Source organism: Oreochromis niloticus, linkage group LG6, assembly GCF_001858045.2.
Source record: "Oreochromis niloticus isolate F11D_XX linkage group LG6, O_niloticus_UMD_NMBU, whole genome shotgun sequence".
Classification (NCBI taxonomy): domain Eukaryota; kingdom Metazoa; phylum Chordata; class Actinopteri; order Cichliformes; family Cichlidae; genus Oreochromis; species Oreochromis niloticus.
In genome coordinates, this window is record NC_031971.2 from 40,625,943 (window position 1) to 40,650,508 (window position 24,566).

Genomic DNA, 24,566 nt, shown 5'->3' on the forward strand with positions numbered 1-24,566 from the left:
ATATATATATATATATATATATATATATATATATATATATATATATATATGTTTGCTATATACTAGTGATTAAAGACATGCTAATGAAAGCAGAATACTGTAATAAGATCAATAATATTACTGCACTCGGTACAAGAATCACCTCAGCATAACTTAATAAAAAAAACCCTGAAGGAATCTCTGTCATTATCTCCATCCTCATCCTGAATCCCTGCACAGTGAATTCTGTCTACGTCATCACTTTCACACACAATATCCCAAGGTCGTCTCTTTTGTGCCTCAGCTTTCCTGCCTGTCGGGGGAGCACGCAGTCTGCATACATATTCAACAGGCCCTGTCTCATCTGAGCGACAGCATTGTAGATCTGGCCTCTTACATCAGCCTTTTGTCCTCCACGGAAACTGATGCCATCAGAGATCGAGGACTGGAAATCTGCTATAGTGTAATACTCTGCTTCCACAGCAGGGGGCTCTGGTGGCTTGGGTAACTGGAAACCCTGTACAGCAAAGAGGGAGAGAAGTGAGCCGCTCACGTTGAGCCATCCTGTATCTGACACACATAAAACATAAGATGTGATTTACGAATGTGTGCAATCATGATATATAAATATGAGGGTAAATGTAAGGTGTGCACGTACGATACTGGACTGGGATAATCACAGACATGCTGAAAATGTGCCTTAATGGTTGCTATGCAACTCCTGCAGTAGTCTGAGAGCCAATTAGATTATTTCTCTTTTTATATTATTTATTGGTATTTATCCTTGCACTGAAAGATTCTTGAACACAAGAAGAGTCTCGACTGTGATCACGTGTGCTTCAGCAGAAGCATGGTAACATCACTGAGCACACAGGAAAGGCGCTCTGGGTTTGTCAGTAAGCAGAAGCTTCTCTGGAGTCTTACCAAGTTGGTGTCTCTTCTCGGGGGAGGTTTTTGCCGCAGATTAGGAGACCCTGATAAAAAATAATAAGATTTTATTAAGAAAAATTCAGAAAAATGACCAAAGAAAGAGGTTAACACTCGCTGTAACAACAAACACCAAACGTTTACTTCTAAGATGAATTATGTCACACTAGAAAGAACAACATATTTAAAGCAAAAGTAAGATCTGAAAGATTTAAGGATTGATTTTTTCCTGGGTTTGGACATTTGTGGAGCATCGGTTTGTTAAAAAATGGGCTCATCCTAAGGGATGGATGGGCGGAGCCAAGCGATGACTTAGTAACTACAAACTGACCACAGATTCTTAGTTTGTGAGTGAAACCGAGGCTGAAACACACACCGAGCATTCGAAATGCCCGCGTTTTATCACATTACAGGTTAGTGTGACAGAGCACGGTTCGATACAGCAGCCGTGTAGCTTACCTACAGCGTCGAATCCTGCACAAATGGAAAGGGGCACGTCTTAATGTTGCATTCAAGCTTTAGGTTGAACTGTAAACCTTACAAACAACACATTCTCTCACCGATTTCCACTCTGTGCGGTGCCACTCTTGCAACAGCCGGGGAGCCCGGCTCACCTCTCGCTTTATTCTCATTCAGGGCGGCACTCGCCGCTATTCCAAGACACGGGCTGTTGGTGTCCCGGCCCGCGCTCAGTCTGCGGCCTGTCGCGGCGTTGATTTCGGACGGCATCGGCAGGCTGATCTCGCTCTTGGAGAAATGGCGTTCCGGTGTGGTGCCGCCCTCTCCGTCTGTCTGGATGTCCTTCTCACTAACAGACTTCTTTTGCAGCAGGTTGCTGATCTCCATGATGTTTCCGATGATCTCCACGGGGCCCGTCAGCGTCTTCTTCCGTGGGGAGAAATCCTCTTTAATCTTCTTCAAGTAGGAGGCCGGGGCCCAGCCCTCTTTCCCTAAATACCTGCAGCCCAAACATATAAAGACAGAACCTTTATTATGACATCGAGTTTATGTTTCCCTCATTTTTTCAACTAAACTCAATTAGACATCAGGATCATGTCAGGACCATGTCAGGACCATGTCAAGCTGCCCTTTCCATACAGCACAGGGCAGGAAGTAGACTGTGCCAGGAGTGATCTGCTGTGCCACAGCAAAATCTCAGGTTTCACTCTTATTAGTTTCCCCTCAACTCCCTGATCCTGGCTCTCTTCCTGCTAAAAGGGAGTTCTTCCTTCCCACTGTTGCCAAGTTCTTGCTCACAGGTGGAGGGAGTGCTCTCTTTGTAATACTGCAATTTGATGATGACAACTCCAGCTGACATCCAGGCCTTCCCCTCTCCACGACTGCTCTGCTCCCAACAATGAGCCAGCATTCAGTACACCTTTGTACATACGTGTGTCTGTGTGTGTCTGTGTGTGTGCTACTTTTTCCTACGGCAGCTGTGTAGTAACAGTAGTGTAATGAGCTCAGCATGAGAGCTTCATTTAGCACATTTTAATACACTAAGAAAAAAACGTGTGATTTGAGTAATGACTGAATGTGTCGCAGCAGAGCTTTAATGCACTCCATGCTCCTGCACTCGAGTACCATTCTAACTCAGTGCAGCCACTGTGCAGCAGTGGCGTCATGAGCTATACGTACAATTAATAAATAACTGAAAAATTCCACAATTTCTGCTGTTTAAAAATGCATGAAATCACACCGAGTCAGATCCTGTGTGTTGCAATAAAGCCACAATTTTAATTCTGGTGATGTGAGTAGCCAAAGGCAAGTAAACAGAATGCATAATAGATGCAAAGAGATGCTGCTTCCCCACATTTAAGCAGTCATTGTTATGCTAAACGAGTCATTTTAGAGTGCTTTGTGAAACAATAAGTAATGCTCCAAATGAAACTCCGAGTCATTTCCCCGGGACAGAAGAGAGGCGACTGTTCCCCGTCTCCCGACTCCCAACTGCAACCACAAGGAGTCCCCATAACTAAAAAAAGCTTCATGCATGGACTCTGCTGTTTAAAGAAGGGCCCACTGAGAGCAGCATGACTCAGACATGCATCTGCAGGATTATTTTCTGTTGGACACGGTGCTCAGAAATGACTCGGTGTGCACTGCAGGGAGTGCCAAAGAGCGAACAAGCTGTTAGAAAAGCAGTTAGTGTGTGCGTAGGAGCCACACAAGTACACACACAGCAGCTCGCTTCAAACAGGAGCTCTGGATCCATGTTTGTGTACAAGTTGGTATGTGAGGTTCCACAAGGCGTCATGTGATAGTAATCAGCTGTGCAGCGGCGCGCCCGGGGACTCGAGGAACGGAACAACTGTGAGGAAACACACACTGGCTGAGTAAACGACACACACGTGCAAACACGCAGGCGGCTCTGACGCCACCATATGTTAATGCTTTCTTCTCAGCGCCATTATGCAAATGAGAGCCCCAGGAAATTGTTGCTCTGATCGCCGAGACAACGACGAGCAACAGCCTCACGGTGAAATGTGTGGGTTTGGCGTGCACCGTTTACCCACCTGATGTACCACCAGCCCTCCAGGTTCTTTTGGATGACCTCCACGGTGACCCCTTTCTCAAAGCTCACCTCGTCTTTTCCTTGACTGGTGTACGGCTGGATCGTCACATATTTCTCCTCTGCGGGGGTAAAGGAGAGAGGAAACAAGGGGCGGGAAAGTGAGTGAAACGAGATCATTGAAAAGTCTCACACTGCTGTAGATTACACCAGCTCAGAGGGAGAAGACGGTCAGTGTGACCCACTTTCAACACCACTTCCACACCAACAGAAACACAAACCTCTCGTCTTTGTCCTGCACATTAATACCAAACAGCGCCCTCTACAGGCTGAACCTCTCCTCGTGGCTGCTTGATTTCTTTTAGGCCTCGCTCATGTTACATGAACCCAGATTCAGAATCATTACTAAGCAGCTCTCAAAGAGGTAAGATGCAGAAGAAGCAGCAGCATGGTGGTTCACGAGGCTGCTGCACGTCTGATGCATGAATAAAAATGGCAGGTGCTGTAAAGTAGATCATGGTTTCCTATTACAGAAAAGTATTTTACCACAATTAAAACCCTGTAAGGATAACTAAACCTGTGTCACAGCCTTTCCTGTTTCACACAGCACGAGCGCTCCCTTTAACACTCAAGTCTTTGGTCCTTTAATGTGGAGCAGAGTGGAATTTCTGACCCTGAACCTGCACTCACAAACCACACAGGGTGTGGAGGTGAGAATAACAAACATCTTCATAAATGTTGTTACGGTCGTCTCGAGCGCCGAGCGTGTGCATCAGTTTGTTGTCTCTAATTCCTCGAGGACTGGAAGAAAAGATGAAAGATTCAATTAATCGCATCTGTATTTGTTTTTCGTGAGCTGTACATGCGCGTCCGTCTCCGAGTTCATGCGCTGCTGCTGGCGTCACAGAGCTGCGAGCTGAGTGGGCGCTCAGCGGGACTATAAATCAGTGGAAGGAGCTGCTGCTGCAAACGACAGCGTGCGGTGATAAACCTCAGGGACTCCGCCCCGGCCCCGCCGTCAGCAGCTGATCCACCACTGCCACCCGAGAGGTCGAGACACCCTGACCTGGCTTTGTGTCAGGATGAATGAACGTGAGGAGATGTGCTGTAATTTAATTTGAGTCAAGGTCTCCAGTGAAGGCTGTGTCAGCAGGATGTGAGCATACGACTGTTCTTCCATTAGCAAACTGCATCCTGAGAGAACATAAATCTGTGATCAGTCTTTGTTTTTGTCCTTTACTAAATCAAACTACATCTGAAGCGTCTGCACGGAGCTGTGAAGCCTCATTCACCTGAATCTCGTCTCTAGCAGCCAGGGACGGAGGGGGTGACTCCATTCAGTGGAATAACTCAAGTTTTTCACACTTTTCTCTGCTTCGCTCAGCTTTCTGCAGCTCCTGGTAGCAGACCCAAACCATCTGGTTGCTAGGCAGCATAAAGCAACTGGACGTTGGCCCGCAGTCGCATAGTCAAGAGCGGTGGTGGACGAAAAAGCCACGAGAACTAAAGTCTGACATGACTACAGTGAGCATTGCTCCAGCTTTAATGGTGAGACTGTTTCTGATGGTGGAAAAAAGGCGACCGGTCCAAGAGTCTTTAGCCTGTTTGCAGCCAGGAGCACTCGCTGCCATGAGAAACTCGTCTGTCCCCGGCTTCTCTCGAGTCCTCTGTGACCTCACATGTGGCTTCATCGGGACGACTTTTTCAGCCAGTAAACCTCAGCGCTGAGGCTCATTCTCTGCCTCGTTACTACATATGTTACAAGGTCAGATCAAAAACATTTTTGTAGCGGATCGATGTTGATTCAATTCTCAGATTTTTGGGCCGTCTGCTGGGAACAGATCGTGTGCCTCTCATATAAACCTGCTGTTTCTGTATTTAAGTTTAGATTTTAGCTTCCATCGCTCCGATATTCTTGTGGTTACTCCAGTTGATATAGGGTGACAGACGGGGTTTACGGGGTCAACCGTGTTAACCACAGGTCGCCTCGTCATGTCATATTAGCAATGCTAATGCCCTGTAAACACAGGACTGCACTGATAACACAGATCTTCACAGTCAAAGTTTCTGTGCTGACAAACTGACTTCTGGAGTCCTGTTACACCAAAAAAAGCTGCTTTCCATCAGGGTCCTTGATTAACAGCTTCACTGAGAGAACACTGATCTCACAAGCAGGTTATTGTATAAACCACAGAGTCCAGCCTTTCTGCACTTTTGTCCTCTGTGTTCTCCTGTTCAGCAAAGGTGTGAACCCAGCATCAAAACTTAAACTCCACTCAAATTCAGGCCCAACTCAACTAGTGAGGACAGCTACACGTGACTCAGGTCCCGTGTCCATGCCCGCATGTATGTGATGTGTTTTGCATGAAGCAGATCGTGTCCATGTCGAGGCTGATCAGTGAACGAACAGAAGGGGCGTTTTTACGCGGGTGCCACAGCTGCTAATGGACCGAGGGCCCAAAAAGAGCTGCTCGGCCTTCACCAACAGCCTCACTGTGTGTCTGGGACTTTCACGTTTTACTTTCACCATCCAGAAACATTTTAATGGAGGCACGTTGTGTACCAACATCACAAAATTGGAACAACACCACCGAGCAATAAAAGTTAAAAAGCTAAGGTGTCTTAAAAAGCAGGAATTAGAGAGGATGGCGTCCAACACAGCCTGGTGCCCTCATTCTCTGGTGGCGTCAGCTAGTCGAGTGACTCATCCACGCTGCAGAGGCAGAGGTCTGTGTGATTAAAAGCAGTCTACAGATTGGGCCGCTGCCCCACTTTCACACTTTCCATTGGATCGTTGGGTTGGAGCGTTCTGGGAGACGCATCTGTAGTCAGGCAACATTCCCGCGGACATGGCCGACCCGTATGGTCACATTCCATGAACGAAGTGGTAATCCTTTAATATTTCTACGTTAGCCACTAAGACTGGTGACAAAGAGGTCCCCACTCTGAGTTCATAACCAGCTGAGTGGGAGATGTGAATGAGTAATGCCCCCCTGCTTCTCAACCACTACCACATTTCTCTAACGTGGCCGTGACGTACGACTCCATCTCCATCATACCGCTCTCATTTCCAGCACGCTTTAGGTCAACTTCAACACTTCCATCAGGAGCCCACTCTATAAATCAGCCGGGTCTGATTAATCATTAATCAGTGCTCTGCTGCCTGCTGGTCCGGGACAAAGTGGACACAGAGCTTCAGTCGGAGTATGTAAAGTTAAAGAGAAACAAAGAGCGTTCTTAGTTTTCTCGGCTCGGGATGAGCTTCCGTAAACACGGCACAACTACAAGGCGTCGTTATGAAGCAGACAGGTGCCAAACCGACAGTCTGGATTAGAAAGCGCCGGCTCGCTCCTCAGCAAAGAGACGCTTGTTTGTTTCTCACACATCGTTTCTCTCGCTTTTCAGCATTTACACAAAAATGACTCGACCAAACCACAAGTATCCAAAAATTAAAATCGAAATGTGAAAGTTATTAACAGCCTTTCAAAGCCTAAGGAAGCAACAACGCTGTTACGCAACCATTTACGTTGATGGGGCTCGGTGGCCATCGAGGTCGCGGCGTTCGTGCTGCGGGTGCCAAACGCTCTTTATTATCTAAATCTGTTTAATGCAGTCCAATTATTTTGCTTCTCAGAGAGAGCCGGGGAGCGTTCCACGTCTGAGGGAGCAAGATTTGAAATTTTACTGTCAGAGCTGACTCATGGGCACCCAATATGCTGCTGCTGGCAGATACACAAAAACAACAAGTGGCCCAGTAAGTGAAGTTCACCACGTAGATGCAGACTAGGAGAGGACAGAGACGGCTTCAGCTACAGCTGTGTGATTAAACACACTATATTAGGGTATCGTGCAGCAGACCGAGCCAAGACAAAAAGACTAGTGTTAGAACAGCCTGAGCTTTTAACTCCCAGGGATTACAAACACTGACCACACTATTTGACTTAATCGTTCACTTTGGCCACGTTTAACACAAACATCCACATCCAGGAAATAAAGAAGAGCTCAACACGTCCCACTTAATGCTGCTGAGAGAGGACCACACACCAAAGAATAATTTTATCTTATAGAGTCTCCAAATTAACCTCTAACATCATCTCGCTGTTAGCACGGCAAACATTTACCCTGCACAACTGTGGCACAGATCTTTGTGGCAATACTTTACTGTTTGTTTCCAACTTGGCTACAGGGTCACACAAGGTCACAGGGGGTCACACAGGGACACACAGGGTCACACAGGGACACACAGGGACACACAGGGTCACACAAGATCAGACGGGGACACATAAGGTCACACAAGGTCACAGGGGGTCACACAGGGTCACACAGGGACACACAGGGTCACACAGGGTCAGACGGGGTCACCAGAGAAACATGCATCTGATGACAAAAACTGCAAAATGGAGCTGAAAATGTAAAAGTCCTGTGTGTGTCTCTGTGTGTGTTTGTCTCTGTGTGTGTTTGTCTGTGTGTGTCTCTGTGTGTGTTTGTCTGTGTGTGTTTGTCTGTGTGTGTTTGTCTGTGTGTGTGTTTGTCTCTGTGTGTTTGTCTCTGTGTGTGTTTGTCTCTGTGTGTTTGTCTCTGTGTGTGTTTGTCTCTGTGTGTTTGTCTCTGTGTGTTTGTCTCTGTGTGTGTTTGTCTCTGTGTGTGTTTGTCTCTGTGTGTGTTTGTCTGTGTGTGTCTCTCTGTCTGTGTGTGTCTCTGTGTGTGTTTGTCTCTGTGTGTGTTTGTCTCTGTGTGTGTTTGTCTCTGTGTGTTTGTCTCTGTGTGTGTCTGTCTGTGTGTGTCTCTGTGTGTGTTTGTCTCTGTGTGTGTTTGTCTCTCTGTGTGTTTGTCTGTGTGTGTCTCTCTGTGTGTGTGTGTCTCTGTGTGTGTTTGTCTGTGTGTGTCTCTCTGTGTGTGCGCTCATTTGTTACTTGATGTGGAGAAAATGACTCAGCGTGTGATTCGTTGTGGGTTTGTGTGTTTTCATGTTCACCTCTGCTCTGCTGGCGGTTAACTATACCGCCGAGGGTCCAGCGGCGGTCCAGCCTCTTCAGGTGGGCTTTGCGTCTCTTAGTAACTGATGAGGGGGGAGGGGGGAGGGGGAGCAGCAACCAAAAGACAAAACAGACGAGTTAGTGTAAGAAGCACGTATTAGCAAAATGAACTGCTGTTAGTTGTCATAAACACGCTTTTAAACTGCTTCTCTTACAGGAAGTGTGTTTGTGAGTTTTAAAGACTCGGTGAGAAACAAAGCGGGACGATTCATTTCAGCCATCAAATCCTCTGCAGTACCACGGAGACAAAATGAGGGGAGCATGTGCACTGCTTGGTGCAAACTCACTGTGTTGTGTCTGTGGACTTAATAAGATAGTAATTGTATTTTGCCTGGAACAGCAGAACATCGCATGGCTGGAGGAGCCAGCGTGAAAGCTGACCCTGCAAACCCCACCGCACTGATTGTCAGGGATCAGTGTACCCAGCACGCTACACGCTGTTTGTTAGCATTAGCTGATAATTTAGCACTCTTCCAAATATGGACGCATCCGCCTTAACAAAGCACCAAACCCGGGAACACAGCGGTGTCGCGTTCAGAGCTAATAAGATCATGCTTGCTGTTCCAACAAACACAATGCAGCTTATTTTAGGAGCATCCCAGAAGCTCTGCTCCACATTGCTTAAAATAGTACCGGGTCTATATTTTGCAGAATCCATATGAAGCTACACGGCGCAGCTATCAGAGGAGGGTCAAATCTGAAACAAGTTCACTGATGTGCTTCTGATGTCCAGTGTGACCTGCAGCGGTGCAGATGCACACCACGTTTAATCCTGCTAACACTGATGCTTCAAAAGCCAATGAAGACGTCACCGTGGTTACGTTCATGGTTATTATACCGTCTGTGGTTATCACACACACACACACGAGAACACCAATTACAGACACAGCTCCAGGACCTCTGAGGGCCTCGACACATTATGTGGCTGCCGTGTGTCGAACTCTTAACCTCGAAGCTTGTACGACGAAGCAGCGATCAAACATGGTGAGCCAGTTTCCTGTTCTGCTGCCTCCTGAGGGGAAAATATTAATGACAGGAAGGATGGAGGGAAACAGCAGCTGTCCTCCGTCTTTCTTTTGCCTGCAGTAATTTCATTTCTTCTCCGTCTTCTGTCCTCGCTCATCTCTCCATCGCTCCTCTGACTCTGCTCCTTGTCACTCGCTGTCCCTTTTGATTCCTCTCCGGCGTTCCTTCCATCCCACCGAGCGCCATCCTGCTCCCGTTGACCTCTTAATTGAAATATTGGCTTAAAGGAAGGGACACAGGGAAATGTTATTTGGAGGTAATTTCAGCAGGGCTGGGCGCGCCTGTCGGTTCCTCCCCAGCGAGCTGAGCTGTCAGTGGAATTAGGTTACGGACCACGCAGAGATAATGAGACGTAAGAGACGACGGGAAACCGGAAGGGAGAGATCGGGAATGAGAAGTGACAATGTGTGCAAACACAAAGACACCAGGCCTAATGGGAAAATGGGACCACTGACGGAGGATGAGGGGGAAGGGAGTGCATGTGTAGCTGTGAGCTTTGGGCAGTTAACGTCAGTGTCAGATGCCACTGGGCTTTAAGAGTAACTCTGGTTTATTTGAGGCTTTTCAAATATTTTTATCTTTAACAGAGTATTCTTACGCAACGCCGTTCCTGTAATCCGGTTCCTCTACCCGGTGTTGAGTCGCTTTCTCTGGAACCACAAAAGGCTTTAAACAACCTTTCCACATATTGTTGCCAAACTTTTGTAAACAGCTGATGAGTCAACTTTTAAAGTCTTTTTAAAAAACACATGGTACATTTCAACAACACGATCTCCACATTGGTTCCACTTTTATGTTTTTAGCATTGTTGAGCCAATGAAGAGGAGGAGGAAGAGCCAGGCTTTGCTCTGAAAACTCTAACCTACTGTCCAACACTGTCCCTAACCCAAAGGTCAGAGGTGACACTCCTTCTCTTTCCCTAACCGGTCGCAGCAGATGGCCCCGCCCCTCCCTGAGCCTGGTTCTGCCGGAGGTTTCTTCCTGTTAAAAGGGAGTTTTTCCTTCCCACTGTCGCCAAAGTGCTTGCTCATAGGGGGTCATATGATTGTTGGGTTTTTCTCTGTATGCATTATTGTAGGGTCTACCTTACAATATAAAGCACCTTGAGGCGACTGTTGTTGTGATTTGGTGCTGTGTAAATAAAACTGAATTAAATAAACTGAACTGACGACTAGCACATCCTTAGTGCTAATACTTCCACACCTTTGTGATTTGAAGGTGTGCAGCAGTGTGGCTGTGCGGTCACAGCATGAGAACAGGCTGCAAACACTGCACATCAGCTGAAATCATAATGTGACTGCAGGATCATTTAAAGCTTTGTTTGTAAGTCCGAGTGAAGCGAGCAGAGGTTAGACGTCTGATATGGCCATTTGTCCAGAAGCAACAGAGATCAGTTAGACTACACAAGAACATCATCTTCTTTTAAAGTGAAACCATTTTTGAAGTCTACTAGGACAGCTTAGCATGATTCACAATTCAGATATTTCTAATTTACCATACTCGGCCTATTTATGCTTCCTGATGTTAAAAAGCATAAACAACAGCAGGTGGATGGAGCTTCTACGTGCCTGAGATGCGTGGCTGTATTGATAGATCTGCTCTGACTGGCATCATACAGAGGCATGAGTAAAGGAAAGAACTGCAGCCTGAAGCTTTTGGCTCACAGTGCTGCACATCTAAAATAATCAAATGAGATGAAAAGATAGAATAGAAACATAAAATGAGAAATAACACAAATAAAGGTAGTCTGAACTGATTCTGATTTAAAAATAGAATAAAAGTGGGTTTTCAAATGTCTAATGTTGTGGAGAGGAAGTTTGTTCCCGGTTTAGGTGCAGTCACAGCAAAGGCCCGATCGCCTCTTTAATCTGGACCTCGGGACAGCTCGGAGCGTTCGGTCTGCAGACCTCAGTGACCTCGAAGGAGCGTACCGATTCAAAAGATCAGAAAGGTGTGAGGCTGCGAACCCATGCAATGCCAAACAAAAGTCAATTCAAAAAGTGACTGTAACTATGCCAGTATGGGAGATATGTGGTCTCGCTTTCAAGTGATGGTTAGTAACCGTGCTGCAGCGTTTTGGACCAGCTGCAGTCCGCTGGCGAAGCGGATGGCACAGCACAGCAGAGCTACCTCGTCAGGCCAGGACTCTGCAGTTTATTCACACCTACAGGCCAGTGGACACTCTTTCAATGATGAGGATGTACACATCCTGGACAGGGAAGAACGCTGGTTTGAGCGCGGAGTCAAGGAGGCCGTTTACGTGAAAAGGGAAAGACCATCTCTGAATGGAGGAGGGGGCCTAAGGGTACATCTGTCACCATCTTACAATGCTGTGATTGCAGCCATTCCCCAACTCTCTGTGAATGGTACTCATGGCCATTGATCAGTGTTCTTTGATCAGTGGGTTTTGGTCAGTGATTGTTGATCAATGGTCATGGGAATTTGCATAATTATGATTAAGGAACTGACCTCCCAGCCCATTGTTCCTTCAGTGGGCTGGTTTCAGTCATTATGCAAATGTCCTGTTTATAAGGTTTGGGGAAACCTGCAGTCAGCTGAGACTGAAGAAGTCACTTGGATGAGTGACGAAACGTTTCTCCCACAAAACGCTACGTCCAGATGAACAGATTCAACTTTTGGAGAACACCTGCTGCTGTTTGACATAAAGGAAGTCAATCAAGGTGCTTTAGAGGTCACATTAAAACCAAAAGAAATAAAAATGACCAACGATAAAAACAACAGAATGAACAAAAATAAAAAGGAAAAAAACAATAAAAGCAATGATGGTCGAGCCACCCGTGAATGTGAACAGAGCTGTTTCTAGCTGAGCTTCCAGCAGCAGATAAATGCTCGTCACGCGCTAACAGGTGACCAGATCATTCAGACGGTTCGTCTCCATCAAACATCTCAGATACATATTTATGGCCCAAATCATTTATAAACAATCAGACTTTAAACTCAGTTCTGTATATTACTCTAAACCATCGCAGCGAGCTGAGAACTGCAGCGATGCCCTCTCTTCCTGTTTTTGTTAAAATTCTAGCTCCAGTTTTCTCAACTGAAAGTGTCAGAGCACGAGTCTCGTACGTGCCGTTTCATTCAGTGATGCAAAATCCATTCAGTTCAGCTGAATAAATCAGAGACAGAATCAATGGGCAAAGCTACAAAGATATAATAAGGCTAAAGTATTCCCGAGAGCTGGGTGTTGGTGTTCGGGAATCTGCAGCAGATGTCAAACAAGTTCTGAGCACAACTCAAAAACAAACAGAAACACCATTAACAACACATGCATCCAATCAACAGGCAGCAAACAGCCATTAAGTTATTATTTCATCTCCAGCACGTCACAATGTAACAAAATGACACTAAATCTTTGTTACAGGCACTGCCAACTCCTCAAAAAGAACAGCAAATAACAGCAACTGAGCTGTTTGTGTTTGTTTGTCCACTGAAGCATGGAGCCCAGCATGTGTCGCAACAGAGACGGAAAAGTGTTTGCAGGAGAATCCAGCAGGATTCTACATCCCATAAACTGCTTACATGCATCTGCAAATAAACTGCATGCATGCGTCTGTGCGTTTGCACGCTCCAGATCTCAGAAAGGGGAGTTGGGGGGGGGCGTATGACACAGTGATGAAATGCTCCGTCCCAGCAGGCAGACTAAACATTCAGGAGGAAAGGGTCGCAACAAAACGAGAGCCGTGGCGTCCCGGGGGAGCTGGAAGGAATTTTCTGTGGTGCCAAAATATTGCAACCCCTTTGGCTGCAGTCTGGTACCATTTCACCATGCTGCTGCTGCGACTGTGGTCTCCAAGGTTCCCAATGTGTGACTGGAAATGCGTTTGTGTGTTCAGCACTAACTTGTGGATGATGTGATGAGAGTGAACACAGAAGGAAACTAGAAAGGATGGGCTGTCCCCTGCACACGCAGACTGACGTTTATGTCTTTCAGTGTTTTATGAATGTAATAACGCGTGTCTGTGTCAGCGCTAACCTTCGACAGTCCTGGACGTGCCCAGATCCAAATCGTCTCTGGTTCCATTTTGTGAGTCGAGGTATGTGGCCGGGACCCAGCCCTGCTCCTCCGCTGTGCTGACGAACCACCAACCTGAGGAGAAGACATTAGTGCGGTCAGTAAAGCCTGACGGATGTCAGTGAGCACACCAGCTGTGGGACAATTTACACCAAAAAAGAGACGTTACTGGATACAGCCCACGCAGGGGTGGGAGAACACGTCTAAATAGGCTGCTCCTGTCTGTGTGAGTGTCAAAGGGACATCTAAAGGGAGCTCATGCAGCTCAGAGTTTCACCTTCCTGGAAAGTGGTGTTCATTACTAAACCAGGCACTGAAAGACACATAAGTGCTGGGAGTACTGGGGCTAGGAGGAACTCCTCACCGGTGGTTTGAAACCGCACTCGGTAACACTGCTGAAGATCAACCTGCTAGGATGTGTTGGGCTTTTAAAGAAGCTGCTACTCTTCACTGTGACTCACAATCAAACATGCTGTGCTGCTGTTGTTTTGCACCTGCCTGTAGTCCATGCTGGTTCCTCCACCTGATGATTCAACCACACACACAATGACAAACATCTTACATAATGTTTCATACTGTACAGCACAGCCAGAGTTCCTGGGTTAGGAGCTAGGAGACCTCCTGAGTTCCCCTTTGTTCCTGCTGCTGTTTAGCTTCTCTTTCACCTCCAGGTTTGTTTGAAAAGCACGATTTCCAACAGTAAACAGGAGTTTAAACCCCTGACGATCCCCCAGAGGAGGCTTTAATGCTTAAATGGAAACCCTGTGAGGTAAACTAGGATCGCACGTTTTCACACTGTTATGTCAAAGGCGTTGTCTCCATTTTAAGTTCACTGTGTGATAGAAAAGTCAAGCTTCGTATGAGATGAACTGTTACTTTTATGTATTCATGTTGAGCACCGGTGCCAGAGGAACATTACCTACGATGCAGCTCAAGCTGACTGCCACGAGCTAGCTTGTAGCCTTCGCTCCGTTTTGGTGTTTGCAAACAAAATGCTGGACAGAATTTCACTGGGAAAGTATTTGGGGTTTTCCAATTTATATTTGGAAGACTTTGTGAGATATTTCAGGTGAAACAAAAAGCTGGTCCTGGTAAATCAGGAGTTACTGGATTCAGCATTTGTGAACTGGGAACACTGGTGCCAAATTTTGTGCCAATCAGGCCTTTGTGGGCGTGCACATATGTGGTAAACAACAACAGCCAACACAATTCATCACCAATCCTTCCATGAAGTTCACTACATTTACCCAAAGCCACAGCAGAAACGTCACAAACTTACTGACCCCTGGTTGGTCCGTACATCTGCACAAAATGTGCTTTGCCAGACAGCCTCCTCCAAGAACGAGGTCAGAAACTTTCACGATTATCTACGTTTAACTCTTTTTCCTTTGGGGTGTCTTATGAGGCTTGAAAGGCTTCCACTCACAAATGGCCTAAATCACGGCGTAACATCACCCCGTGGCGTTCCCCTCTTCACCCACACCCTGTGGCTGCACAGCAGAGATCATGTCTTGATTACTACTGACGCATGAGAAGTTTGTGGTCACGTCTACGTTATGCTGTTACAGTGCTCGCTGAGCTGACTTGACACAGTTGCAGAAACACACGACACGTTGGGCTGCGACCAAAACCAAAAGAACCCAATCCATTTACACAGATCACAGTCTGACAGCTAGCATGCGTCTCTAAGCAAAGGCTGTCGTCAGACTGTAGTGACGACATCGAACGCACCAAAACCCTGTTAGCCATCTAAAAGCCAGGAGACGTGGCTTCATTAGTGTTGCTGTGCTGCATGGCTGCAACCCAACGTGTGACACATTCTTACAGCCTATACAGGGATGATATGACGGCAAGAGTGAGGTCATACATGACAGCATTTCACTCCTTACTGTGGAAAGTACAACAATAGTGTGGATGTCCTGGGTCTAATGTGAAGGTGCGCGTGCAGTGGAAGTGATAATGTAAAAGCAGTGGTGGTTAGCAGTGGAGCTAATGGCAACAAACTGTTTTTTTCTTTCCCCAAACGAGTCCAACAATTAAGTCATCGCTGCTCCGCTGTATTTACAGCCATATGGCTCCGCTCTCTAATGCGGTTGGAGAAGCCTGGGTGAATCAATTCATCACGCCCTTTTTTTATTACCCGGCACGACACCAATCACAATAATATGTGTTATGAATGATGCGGAAAATATGCACACAACATAGAGCTGTATCATAGGGAAAGTAGCAGTAATGGCACTGAGAGGTAGGTGGTAGAAGTGAAAAAGTGTGGTCACGGCAACAGAGTGAGCATTGGTTTCAACTTCACAGCTCTGATAGGAAGTAATAGTCACAGCTAGAATTCAAATCATGTCAACTATTAAACTGAGCCTACAGTCACATCGTTTGGACTGATGGAAAAACACGTTGCCACTGCAGGGAAAATCCACTCTTAGTCGTAGAGTTATGACAAAAATAATGCGTTTTCCTCTACTTCAGGCTAAATGGGATTAAGTCATGATAAAGATACAGTCCTCTGGAAATTACTGGGTTACCTTATGTCATATTTTAGCAGTAAAATTAATGATTATTAGACCGCATTATACTCGCAGCTTTTCTTTTATACAGAAAACAGGAAGCACGGTGACAGAATCAATACCCAGTGTAGCACAATGAATTAAAACGATCGTCTCATGTAAACCAGCAGACATGATGCTGTTTAAGTCAGAAACAGCATGAATGGATGGAGGAGCAGCAGAAGCTAATGTGGGTTGCAAAGCGGCTTGCAGGAAATGAGTGCAGGTTAAAGCTCAACCAGCTAACCTTCTATATATCATATTTGATAAATGAGCTTCTGAGACGTCTGCACCAGCGGTCCCCAACCCCCGGGCCACGGACCGGTACGGGGCCGCTAGAGTTGAGGTTCGGGAGTGAAATTTATGGTTTTCAGGGTTTTTATCGTTAACTCGGTTCCACTGGGTCTTTTCCCGTGTTGTAGTCGTGTGTCTTATTTTGAAAGAAATATTTATGCGTTACCATAGCAACCAGAGATCACTAAGGTGCAGAGAGGAGGATGTTACTCTCAGTGTTGTTGGCGCATTTCAGGAGGACGCTGCTAATAAAGTTACACAATTACACAGTGAATTCATGTTTATTATTATATTTACAAAATACCAGTTTTTGTCTTGGTCGTACCGTTTTATTTTGTTGTATTTATCCGCGACACCTTAAAGGCCGGTCCGTGAAAATATTGTCTGACATTAAACTGGTCGGTGGCGCAAAAAAAAGTTGGCGTCGGCTGCTCTACACCATCAGCGTGGCCTCATCTCTCCTTATACAAGCCCCGTGATGCCTGAGCTACCCTGACTCTGACAGCTGACGTGCGTCATAAAAACACCTTCTTCCAGCATGAACAGAAAATCCTGTCTGCCTGAAATTCCCCCGCAGCAGGTCACGTCTCAGGGTGAACACAGGAGCTGATTCAACCTGAGGGCCGACAGACATGCAGGGGGGACGCACAGCAGCTCCAGTGTAGCTCATCCAGCCTGAGCTTGCTCGCAGTCACACTGGCTGTTTGTTGATGCTCTGACTCCTGCAAACACACAGCAGTGCAGTCTGACTTTGGGAGAGGTCGCAGTCGACAGTTTGGACCCAACAGGGTTTGATATGAGGAGGAATCGCTTTCATATGTAATTCTATTAAATAAATCTGATACCATATATGGTCAGTGCTGCAAAACCCTGGGACGATTAAGATTTAAAATGTGAATTTAACTATGACTTTCTTTGTTTTGATGTATTATCATTCTCTTTTAGTGTCACGTTGTGCGTTTTATTTTCTCTTTCGCTGCAGTGTGAAAGGTCCACCTAGCAGAAAGAATAGCTTGGCCCATATGAGACACATTAGGCCTTTCATAGGCTGATTCATTACGACTTTTAAAAAGCTGAAGAAGAATTGGAGCCACCTGTACCGAAGACAGCACAGAGACAAAAGCAGGAGCTTCTCTTCATCCCACCTGGTACCTGCTGGAAAAACAGAATCATAAATCTCCCACGCCGACGGAAGAGACCGAGGTGACCGTTTGCCATCAGCAGTGGCAAGTGTGAGCGCCCCAGCTGACGCATATCGTATCTTACCTCCAGTAACTGAAGCCAATAGAAGCAGGAGTTTGAACAGAGACAGAAAAAGGAGGCGGCTGAACACTAATGCTAATCAATCAAACACCTGCCAGATAAGACGCGAGAGCTGTGCAACATGAACATCTCTGCAGCATATCTCTGTCCGCAGAGACGATGGAAGTCTCGACTGATGCCAGAACCATGAGGACTGCAGGAGCCAAATGTGGGGAATTAAAAGCATGAAGAGTTTCCTCCAGACCGCTAAATAATGAAAACTGGCTCAGTGAAGAAAGCCAGACGCCACGACTCTTTAGCAGCACCGCTGATCAAAGCTGATGTTAGAACGTTTATTCGAGGTTTTAAAGACAAAAACAAAGAAAAATGAAAACTTGCGTGAATATGAACAGGCTGGGAGAGTTCTGGGGTTCTCCAGCCTTACTCACACACGCACATCAATACAAAACATCTCAAAGGGCAGAAACACACACGCAGCAGGCCTCGGCCTCCATCGTGTGCACACATGGTATCATAAGGCGAGCTTTTGACAGGGCCCAGTTCGCTAATAAATCCAGCTCAGGAGAAAGTGGGCACAGTAAAAACAGATAAATGAGGACCAGAAACACTGCTGCCCACCCTCAAACACACACACACACACACACACACACACACACACACACACACACCCCCCTCACATCACAAAGCACTGAACAGACTGCAGACAGAGCACGGGGAAACAACACAGAGAGGCAGATGTGAACATAAGACACCAAATGAGAACGACTGGCACAAAAACACTCGCTGTAACAGACAGTCGGCATCGTGGTGAACCTGAGCGCGTGAGCCGCCTGTGGACAGATTAGAGTTTTCACTAAAAATCTGTCTCGTAGGAGGAGATCTGGACCAGAGAGAAACTGTTCTCAGAGTCAATTAAAGCAAAGCAGAAGTTGTCCCAGCATATGTGTGGAATAAACTGTCCACTTCTGTGTGTGGAGGGCCGAAACACTCGAGAAGGGCTAAATGTTCACTTGCAGCAAGACGAGTGGATTTTTGTCCTCGTGCTGGCGTCGCCTGGATCCTCCAACCATCCCACCGTCTGGGACTCCGAAACAATAAAGTACTTTCAGCTACTTTAGAATGGAAATACTTCAAAGTAGGGCTAAAGTGGATTCAGGTGAGGATGCACACTGTGGAACATCATCTCCTGAAAGTCGTTCATGATGCTGCACAGAGCTGTACAAAGAAAGCTTTCAGGATAAGTCCAGTTAAATATTCCAAACCAGAGAGGTCAGCGGTGCAGGATCCACAGTCTAAGTGGTCAGAACACGATTTTCACAGGTTTGGAGACAAAGTCATGGATGTTCATGACAACGCACAACACCAGCCACTGAAAATGATCCCCAGACATCTACTTTGCTACTAAATCTGTTCATTTCCTCCAGCATTAATCCAATGTTTATTGTAACACGTGCTTTCTGCTTCTCTGTCACTGTGTGAAGTTTGCAGGTGGTGACATTTTAACTTGAATTTAACCTTGGAGAAGAGGATGAAGCCACAGGTGCAACAGTGTTGGCGTGAGCTAAGAGCGCTGTGAGTTCAGAATAAACACGGCTGAGGTCGGCGTGTCGGAGTCTTCGGGATGCTTCAGTCGAACTCTGACCGTCCGACTCGATGACTAAGTATGTCCTGGTTGTGCTCCTGACCTGACGCGCTCCCTTTGGGCTCGGACGCGGCACAGCTTCTTTCATTAAAGACTTTCATGAACAGGGATGATCCTCAGCAGAAATGTGGGTCAGGTTTACCCACGAACACTGAGCGAGTGTGAAGTCCAAAGTTAAACTGCTGAAATGCACGAGCAAGCGCTCAGAGCAGGAAACCCCGGCCTAGCAGATGGTTATTATTCTTTTTATGCATCAGAACTTTTGTTTGCACCTTTAATAAATAGATTCATTTCTCGTTTCTGGGGAGACATGGAGCTGTTGGCCTCTTATTAAATCTACAGCGATTCAAACACAGCCCAGGCGGAGCTGTACGTGCTTGGAGATGAGATAGTCACCTTCCTGAAACATGACACATACATCAAGAAGGTGATTCAGCAGCAGCTGTGAAAATGAAGCAGCACAGAACGAGGCGAATAAAAGGTGTCCAGGTAATGAAGTGCATCCTGCAGAGCCATGTGCACGTACAGCAGAACGCAGTTGCTTTAACAGGCTGAAATCATCATACCTTGTTATTGGTGGCTGGGTTCACCCAGTGTGTGTGTGTGTGTGTGTGTGTGTGTGTGTGTGTGTGTGTGTGTGTGTGTGTGTGTGTGTGTGTGTGTGTGTGTGTGTGTGTGTATCACCAATGAGCAGAGCAATCCCAGAGCTCTCAGAGTGCTCCCGACAGCTGTAGCGTGTGCTGTTTCTTTACCCAAACACTAAAATAGAACCCGTCCAGCAGCCGCGCTCGCGTTTCTGCGCCCATTTACACGCTCCTGAGAGTCTGTCTGACAAACTACACCCAACTGCTCTGGGGATTTATGAGGCGTTCAGAAACTAATGACTAATATTCAGTTAGATTGTGCTGCGACACTCGCTGCCTGCCACATTTATACACAGACACAGCACAAAGCATAAATATGGAGACAGCAGAGGGGCAGTAATTGGCATTTCTTACAGCGCTGGGCTCTAATTGGAGTTTCTAACTACACCAAACCTTGGCAGGCAATAACTGCCTTTTTTCCCCACAGAGGGAAAGTGGAGGTCACAGTGAACATAGTGGAACAGTAACCAGGAAGAGCCGGCTTATCATTGACTGAAACGGGCCTGGGGGGGGAGCTTTGGATGAACGGGAGATACACGAAGTTCTTAAGAGTGAAAGTGATAAAAAGAAGACAGAGGTGAGGAAGAGAGCCAGAGCGGGAGGAAGAAAGAGAGATTAAAAGAGTGTTATGGGCAAAGACTGACCGAGGGAAGACAAAGGAGGGAAGCAGATGTTTGGCTGGGGCTTCAAAGCTCGAGTATTTCATGCTAATTCCCCTCCAAAAACAGCACCTCACACTTTCCTCTCACGTTCTCATTTTCTGGACCGCCAAACGCTCATCAGCTTCAACAAGGATGTCTTTTATTAATGTGATATCCAGGGGTTACCTACGAGGTGATTGTCATTTTTGTTCGTTCCCTTCAGCTTCTAATTGGGAACAGATCCCCTGGAGAGCGGCGAGGGCTGGAACGCAGTGCTGCTTCTCAGCATTGAACTAACAGCTTATCTTTCTGCAGAGTTAGCAGGAGGAGAGATTCAAAGAATAGGAGAACAACATTTCTCGTTGCCTAAAACCAGCTGCACAATTAGCCGCAGTGTTATCTTTACCGTGAACTGCAGCAGCTTCATAAACGAGATTAGCCTGAAGCAGTGCTTTTCTACCAGAGATATTCATCATCATCATCATCCAAAAATATCCTTATTATCCAGTCGACACGCTAAATGTTGGTGACTGAATGCTTCCAACTGAAACCCAGACTGTCCCCAGTTAAACCTGTGTACCGACACAAAGCTGGGATTCCACAGACTGAACTCTGTGAAGCTATAAAAGTCATTAAAGAGAGAAGGAGACGACATGTCAAGGCTGTAGACAGAAGTTATATTTGTTTAGCAGATGGCAGTGCCAAGAATCATCAGTGTTAATATCTGCTGCTTTATCCAAAAACTCCAGTGAAATGCAGCACGAAACATTTCTGTAACAAGCATCTGATCAGTATCCTTAAAACTTTCTTCAGTTCAAGCGCCAATGGTGAGCTCAAACTACACACAGCATTTAGCATTCAGCACATAAAATACATTTGATTTTGGTTTTAGGGTCATTTGTTTGTGGTTTGTTACTGATTGGGATAATAAAGCATTCTGAAAGTGTAACAGCTCTAATTTGGCTCCTCCATTCGGTCCCTTTATAAACTGCCAAGTTGCTACTCAACATCGAACAGCTCAATAGACTTGACCAAAAACACTGCCTGCTGGAAACATGCAGCTACGTCTATCACTGCTGCTTGGTTGCAAAACTACTGCAGTACATACTGTCTGTAAAACTAGAGCTTCTGAAAGCCCAGCCACACAGGCAGAGAGCCCCTTCATCGACAGCTAGCTAACTGTTTCTAGTTTTTTTTAATGCATAATTTTAGCTAGCTAATTTAACCGTTTATCCAGCATGTTTAGGCCAAAAATGTCATGTTTGTCCATCCTGCTAGCTAGCAACCCAACTGCTACACACAGGGTTAGGGTATAGCTAGCTATTTTAGCTAGCTATACCCTACCCTGATTAGCTATTTTTAATTATCTATCTTTTGTCTAGCCTGGTAAAGCTACCCTGTTATTATACAACCTGCAGAAGTGTCCCAGCATTCAGTAGGCCAGTGTTTCTTTACTCGCCAGCTTCTTATTTAAATCTGTATAAAAGGTTTGTTTAACCTGAAGCCTTTTCCTTGTTTCACTGAGTTACTTGATTACTCGGCCTACTATTGTCCTTTCCAAGAACAACATTAAGGTTATCATGATAACTTTTAAACGTCAGCTTACACTGGAGTAAAATCCTTCCAGAAACTTCCCCTCCACCCATCACACTAATGACTTAGCACAGTACATTTAATAGACTGAAACTTTGCTGTGGAAATAACTGGAACCTACTTTCCCAATCTACAGGCTTACATCATACATCCACCTCTCAAACCTTCATGGGGTTAATGTTTCATATTCAAAGCATAGATTTCACATGGCGTGTCACTTTAAAGCACTTCAAAGCTCGTCTCAAAAAGAGTATATAAAAGAGCACCCAATCCTCTTAATGACAAATGTCAAGGTTCTGGTCTTTACTGACGAGCAATGGTGGAAGCATTACATCCCAGTTTGAAGCTCATGTTACCTCCTGGAAGTTTTCATAAAACTCGGGGGTCTTGTGACTGAACCGACTTGTTACAAGTGAAAGGGGATAGCTGGCAGTGGGACCTTCAAAAACCAGTGTTGGCTAAACATCACGATCAATGGAGTGAGGCTAAACCTGCGCTGAGCGTGTGTTAGCATGTGCTAACACTGTCCTCATGCTCATTAATGATGGCAGATTTGTTCTGAGGGTGCAGAGAGTACCATAAACCAGCCTGTCAGATACATTTACACACATCTTTGCTGTCGTTATTGAACCATGCTGGGATTTTTTTTCACCTCCACCCCCTGAAGGTGGCCAGCTTCAAGTACAGCAGCTCCTCTGAGCTCCCAGTATTCCCAGCCTCTCTGAGCTCCCAGTATTCCCAGCCTCTCTGAGCTCCCAGTATTCCCAGCCTCTCTGAGCTCCCAGTATTCCCAGCCTCTCTGAGCTCCCAGTATTCCCAGCCTCTCTGAGCTCGACTCTAAGAAGTGACTGAAGCACTTTCGCGCCTTTTTACTGCCTGAGGGTGAAGCTAGCTAATGCAGCCAAGCTAGGCTGTAGAGATGATAGCACACCATCTTCTGGATAAACCACCTTGTTTGATGCTGGCTGTCAGTATTAATGCTCGCCCCCAGCCTGCTGTGCAAACTCTGTCCGAAACAGCCTTTTTCTGATCCAGAACATCCTGCGAGTTAGACTTGGCACAACTTAATTAAAGACTTAATCTACAACTGAAGGCCTAAAGCAATGGACATGTCAAGCTAGGTTAAATACAAAATGTTTAAAAGGCTTTCATAAAGTTTTTATTTCACAGTTTGGCACTTTGGTGATTTTTATGACACACAGTGGTACATTCAATATTTCCAGTGTAACATTATTGGATATATTTATTGTGTCTTTCCTGTACTTTCAGCGGGGTTATTGATGCAGTTCTGAAAGCCAAGTTTCTTTTATAATTGCTCATAAATCTAAACCACAGTTGTGAGTAAACATACAGCATCCTTATACAAGGAGCAGAGCCTTCAGGGGCAGGTGGAGCGCTATACTGGCAACTGCAGCAAGATTCAAATAATTAATGAAGCAGAAGAATTTAAATACATTCAGAGACATTTTTCATCCAGCAGTCTGGTGCAAATTAATAAATTATTTCACAGCCGAAAGTTAAGGCTTGCCCCAAGTTAACAGGAGCGTTTAATGTAAATGATCTAACGCTGAGGTTTCACTCAGTGTGTTAGCTCATGGCTCTCTCTTTATGAACCTCACTGAGGACAGGGCTTTGGAAAGGCGTCATGGGCTAGTCTAAGTGCTGCCATTCTTACCAGCTCCCCTGGGCACACGGAAAGGTGTGGCGGCAAAATGTTGCCAAAACTTCTGCCGTTGACTCTCCGTCCAACAGAATTTTAGCAGCTAACAATAATTCAACATAAGATGTGGCTTCAGTATTTCCATGTAGACTTCAGCTTTATGACAGAAACTGCTGTAACTTTCTTAAACAGAGGATTAGTATTATCTGGGAACACAGCAGGAGGTCAAACTCTATGAGGTGCTGAGTCAAGACCAGAGAAAGCCAAGCAAATCTGTCTAATCTCTTAAAATCAACTGTGACAAAATGCTCTTGAACCCTGGCAGTAAGCAAGGCCAAGATATTTGGGCAAATGGCTTCTCCGGCTGGTGGGGCTGAGGCGGCACACTAACCCAAAGAATCCTGTTTGCAGTTTAGAGTCAAGGTCCTGCTGGTAGATCCATTAGTCTCGGATGATGAAACAGGGGGAAGAGGGGTGTTTTTCTCCACATATACTCTCTGTCTGCCCACAGAGAGGAAGGCTAGTCGCTGCAATTCAGAATTCACTGTCAAAGATCTCAGAAGGTGACGAATTAATCTTCTGAACACTCTTTATCTTTATTCTGTACAATGTTTATATCATTTCTGAACTTGTTGGGCATTAGACCTTAAAGAAATTAGAAAATGAAAGAAGAATGGGAGGGATTACATGAAGCAACGGTCATGTTTAAGACCCTACGCCAACATGTAGCTGGATTTGGGTATTAAAAAATGTGCATCCAT

At 45.8% G+C, this 24,566-nt stretch overlaps 2 protein-coding genes across 9 annotated transcripts in view; one reads left to right on the plus strand and one right to left on the minus strand.

The window, feature by feature from the left end:
* LOC100707400 (high mobility group protein B2) overlaps positions 1-24,566 on the plus strand; it is a 642,043-nt gene that overhangs the window by 311,679 nt on the left and 305,798 nt on the right. The window lies entirely within an intron of this gene.
* Positions 1-24,566, minus strand: part of sh3pxd2aa (SH3 and PX domains 2Aa) — a 98,154-nt gene that overhangs the window by 6,452 nt on the left and 67,136 nt on the right. For 5 of the 8 annotated variants that reach the window (XM_019360520.2, XM_019360524.2, XM_025908411.1 and 2 more), the window contains 7 exons: positions 13,475-13,588; positions 8,394-8,477; positions 3,423-3,540; positions 1,467-1,864; positions 1,366-1,380; positions 904-953; positions 377-496 (listed from right to left, as the gene is read on the minus strand). In XM_019360520.2, the coding sequence (XP_019216065.1) occupies positions 377-496; positions 904-953; positions 1,366-1,380; positions 1,467-1,864; positions 3,423-3,540; positions 8,394-8,477; positions 13,475-13,588 (899 nt within the window). The remainder of the gene's footprint in view (positions 1-376; positions 497-903; positions 954-1,365; positions 1,381-1,466; positions 1,865-3,422; positions 3,541-8,393; positions 8,478-13,474; positions 13,589-24,566) is intronic. The other 3 variants (XM_019360521.2, XM_019360525.2, XM_025908409.1) reach the window with 2 other exon arrangements.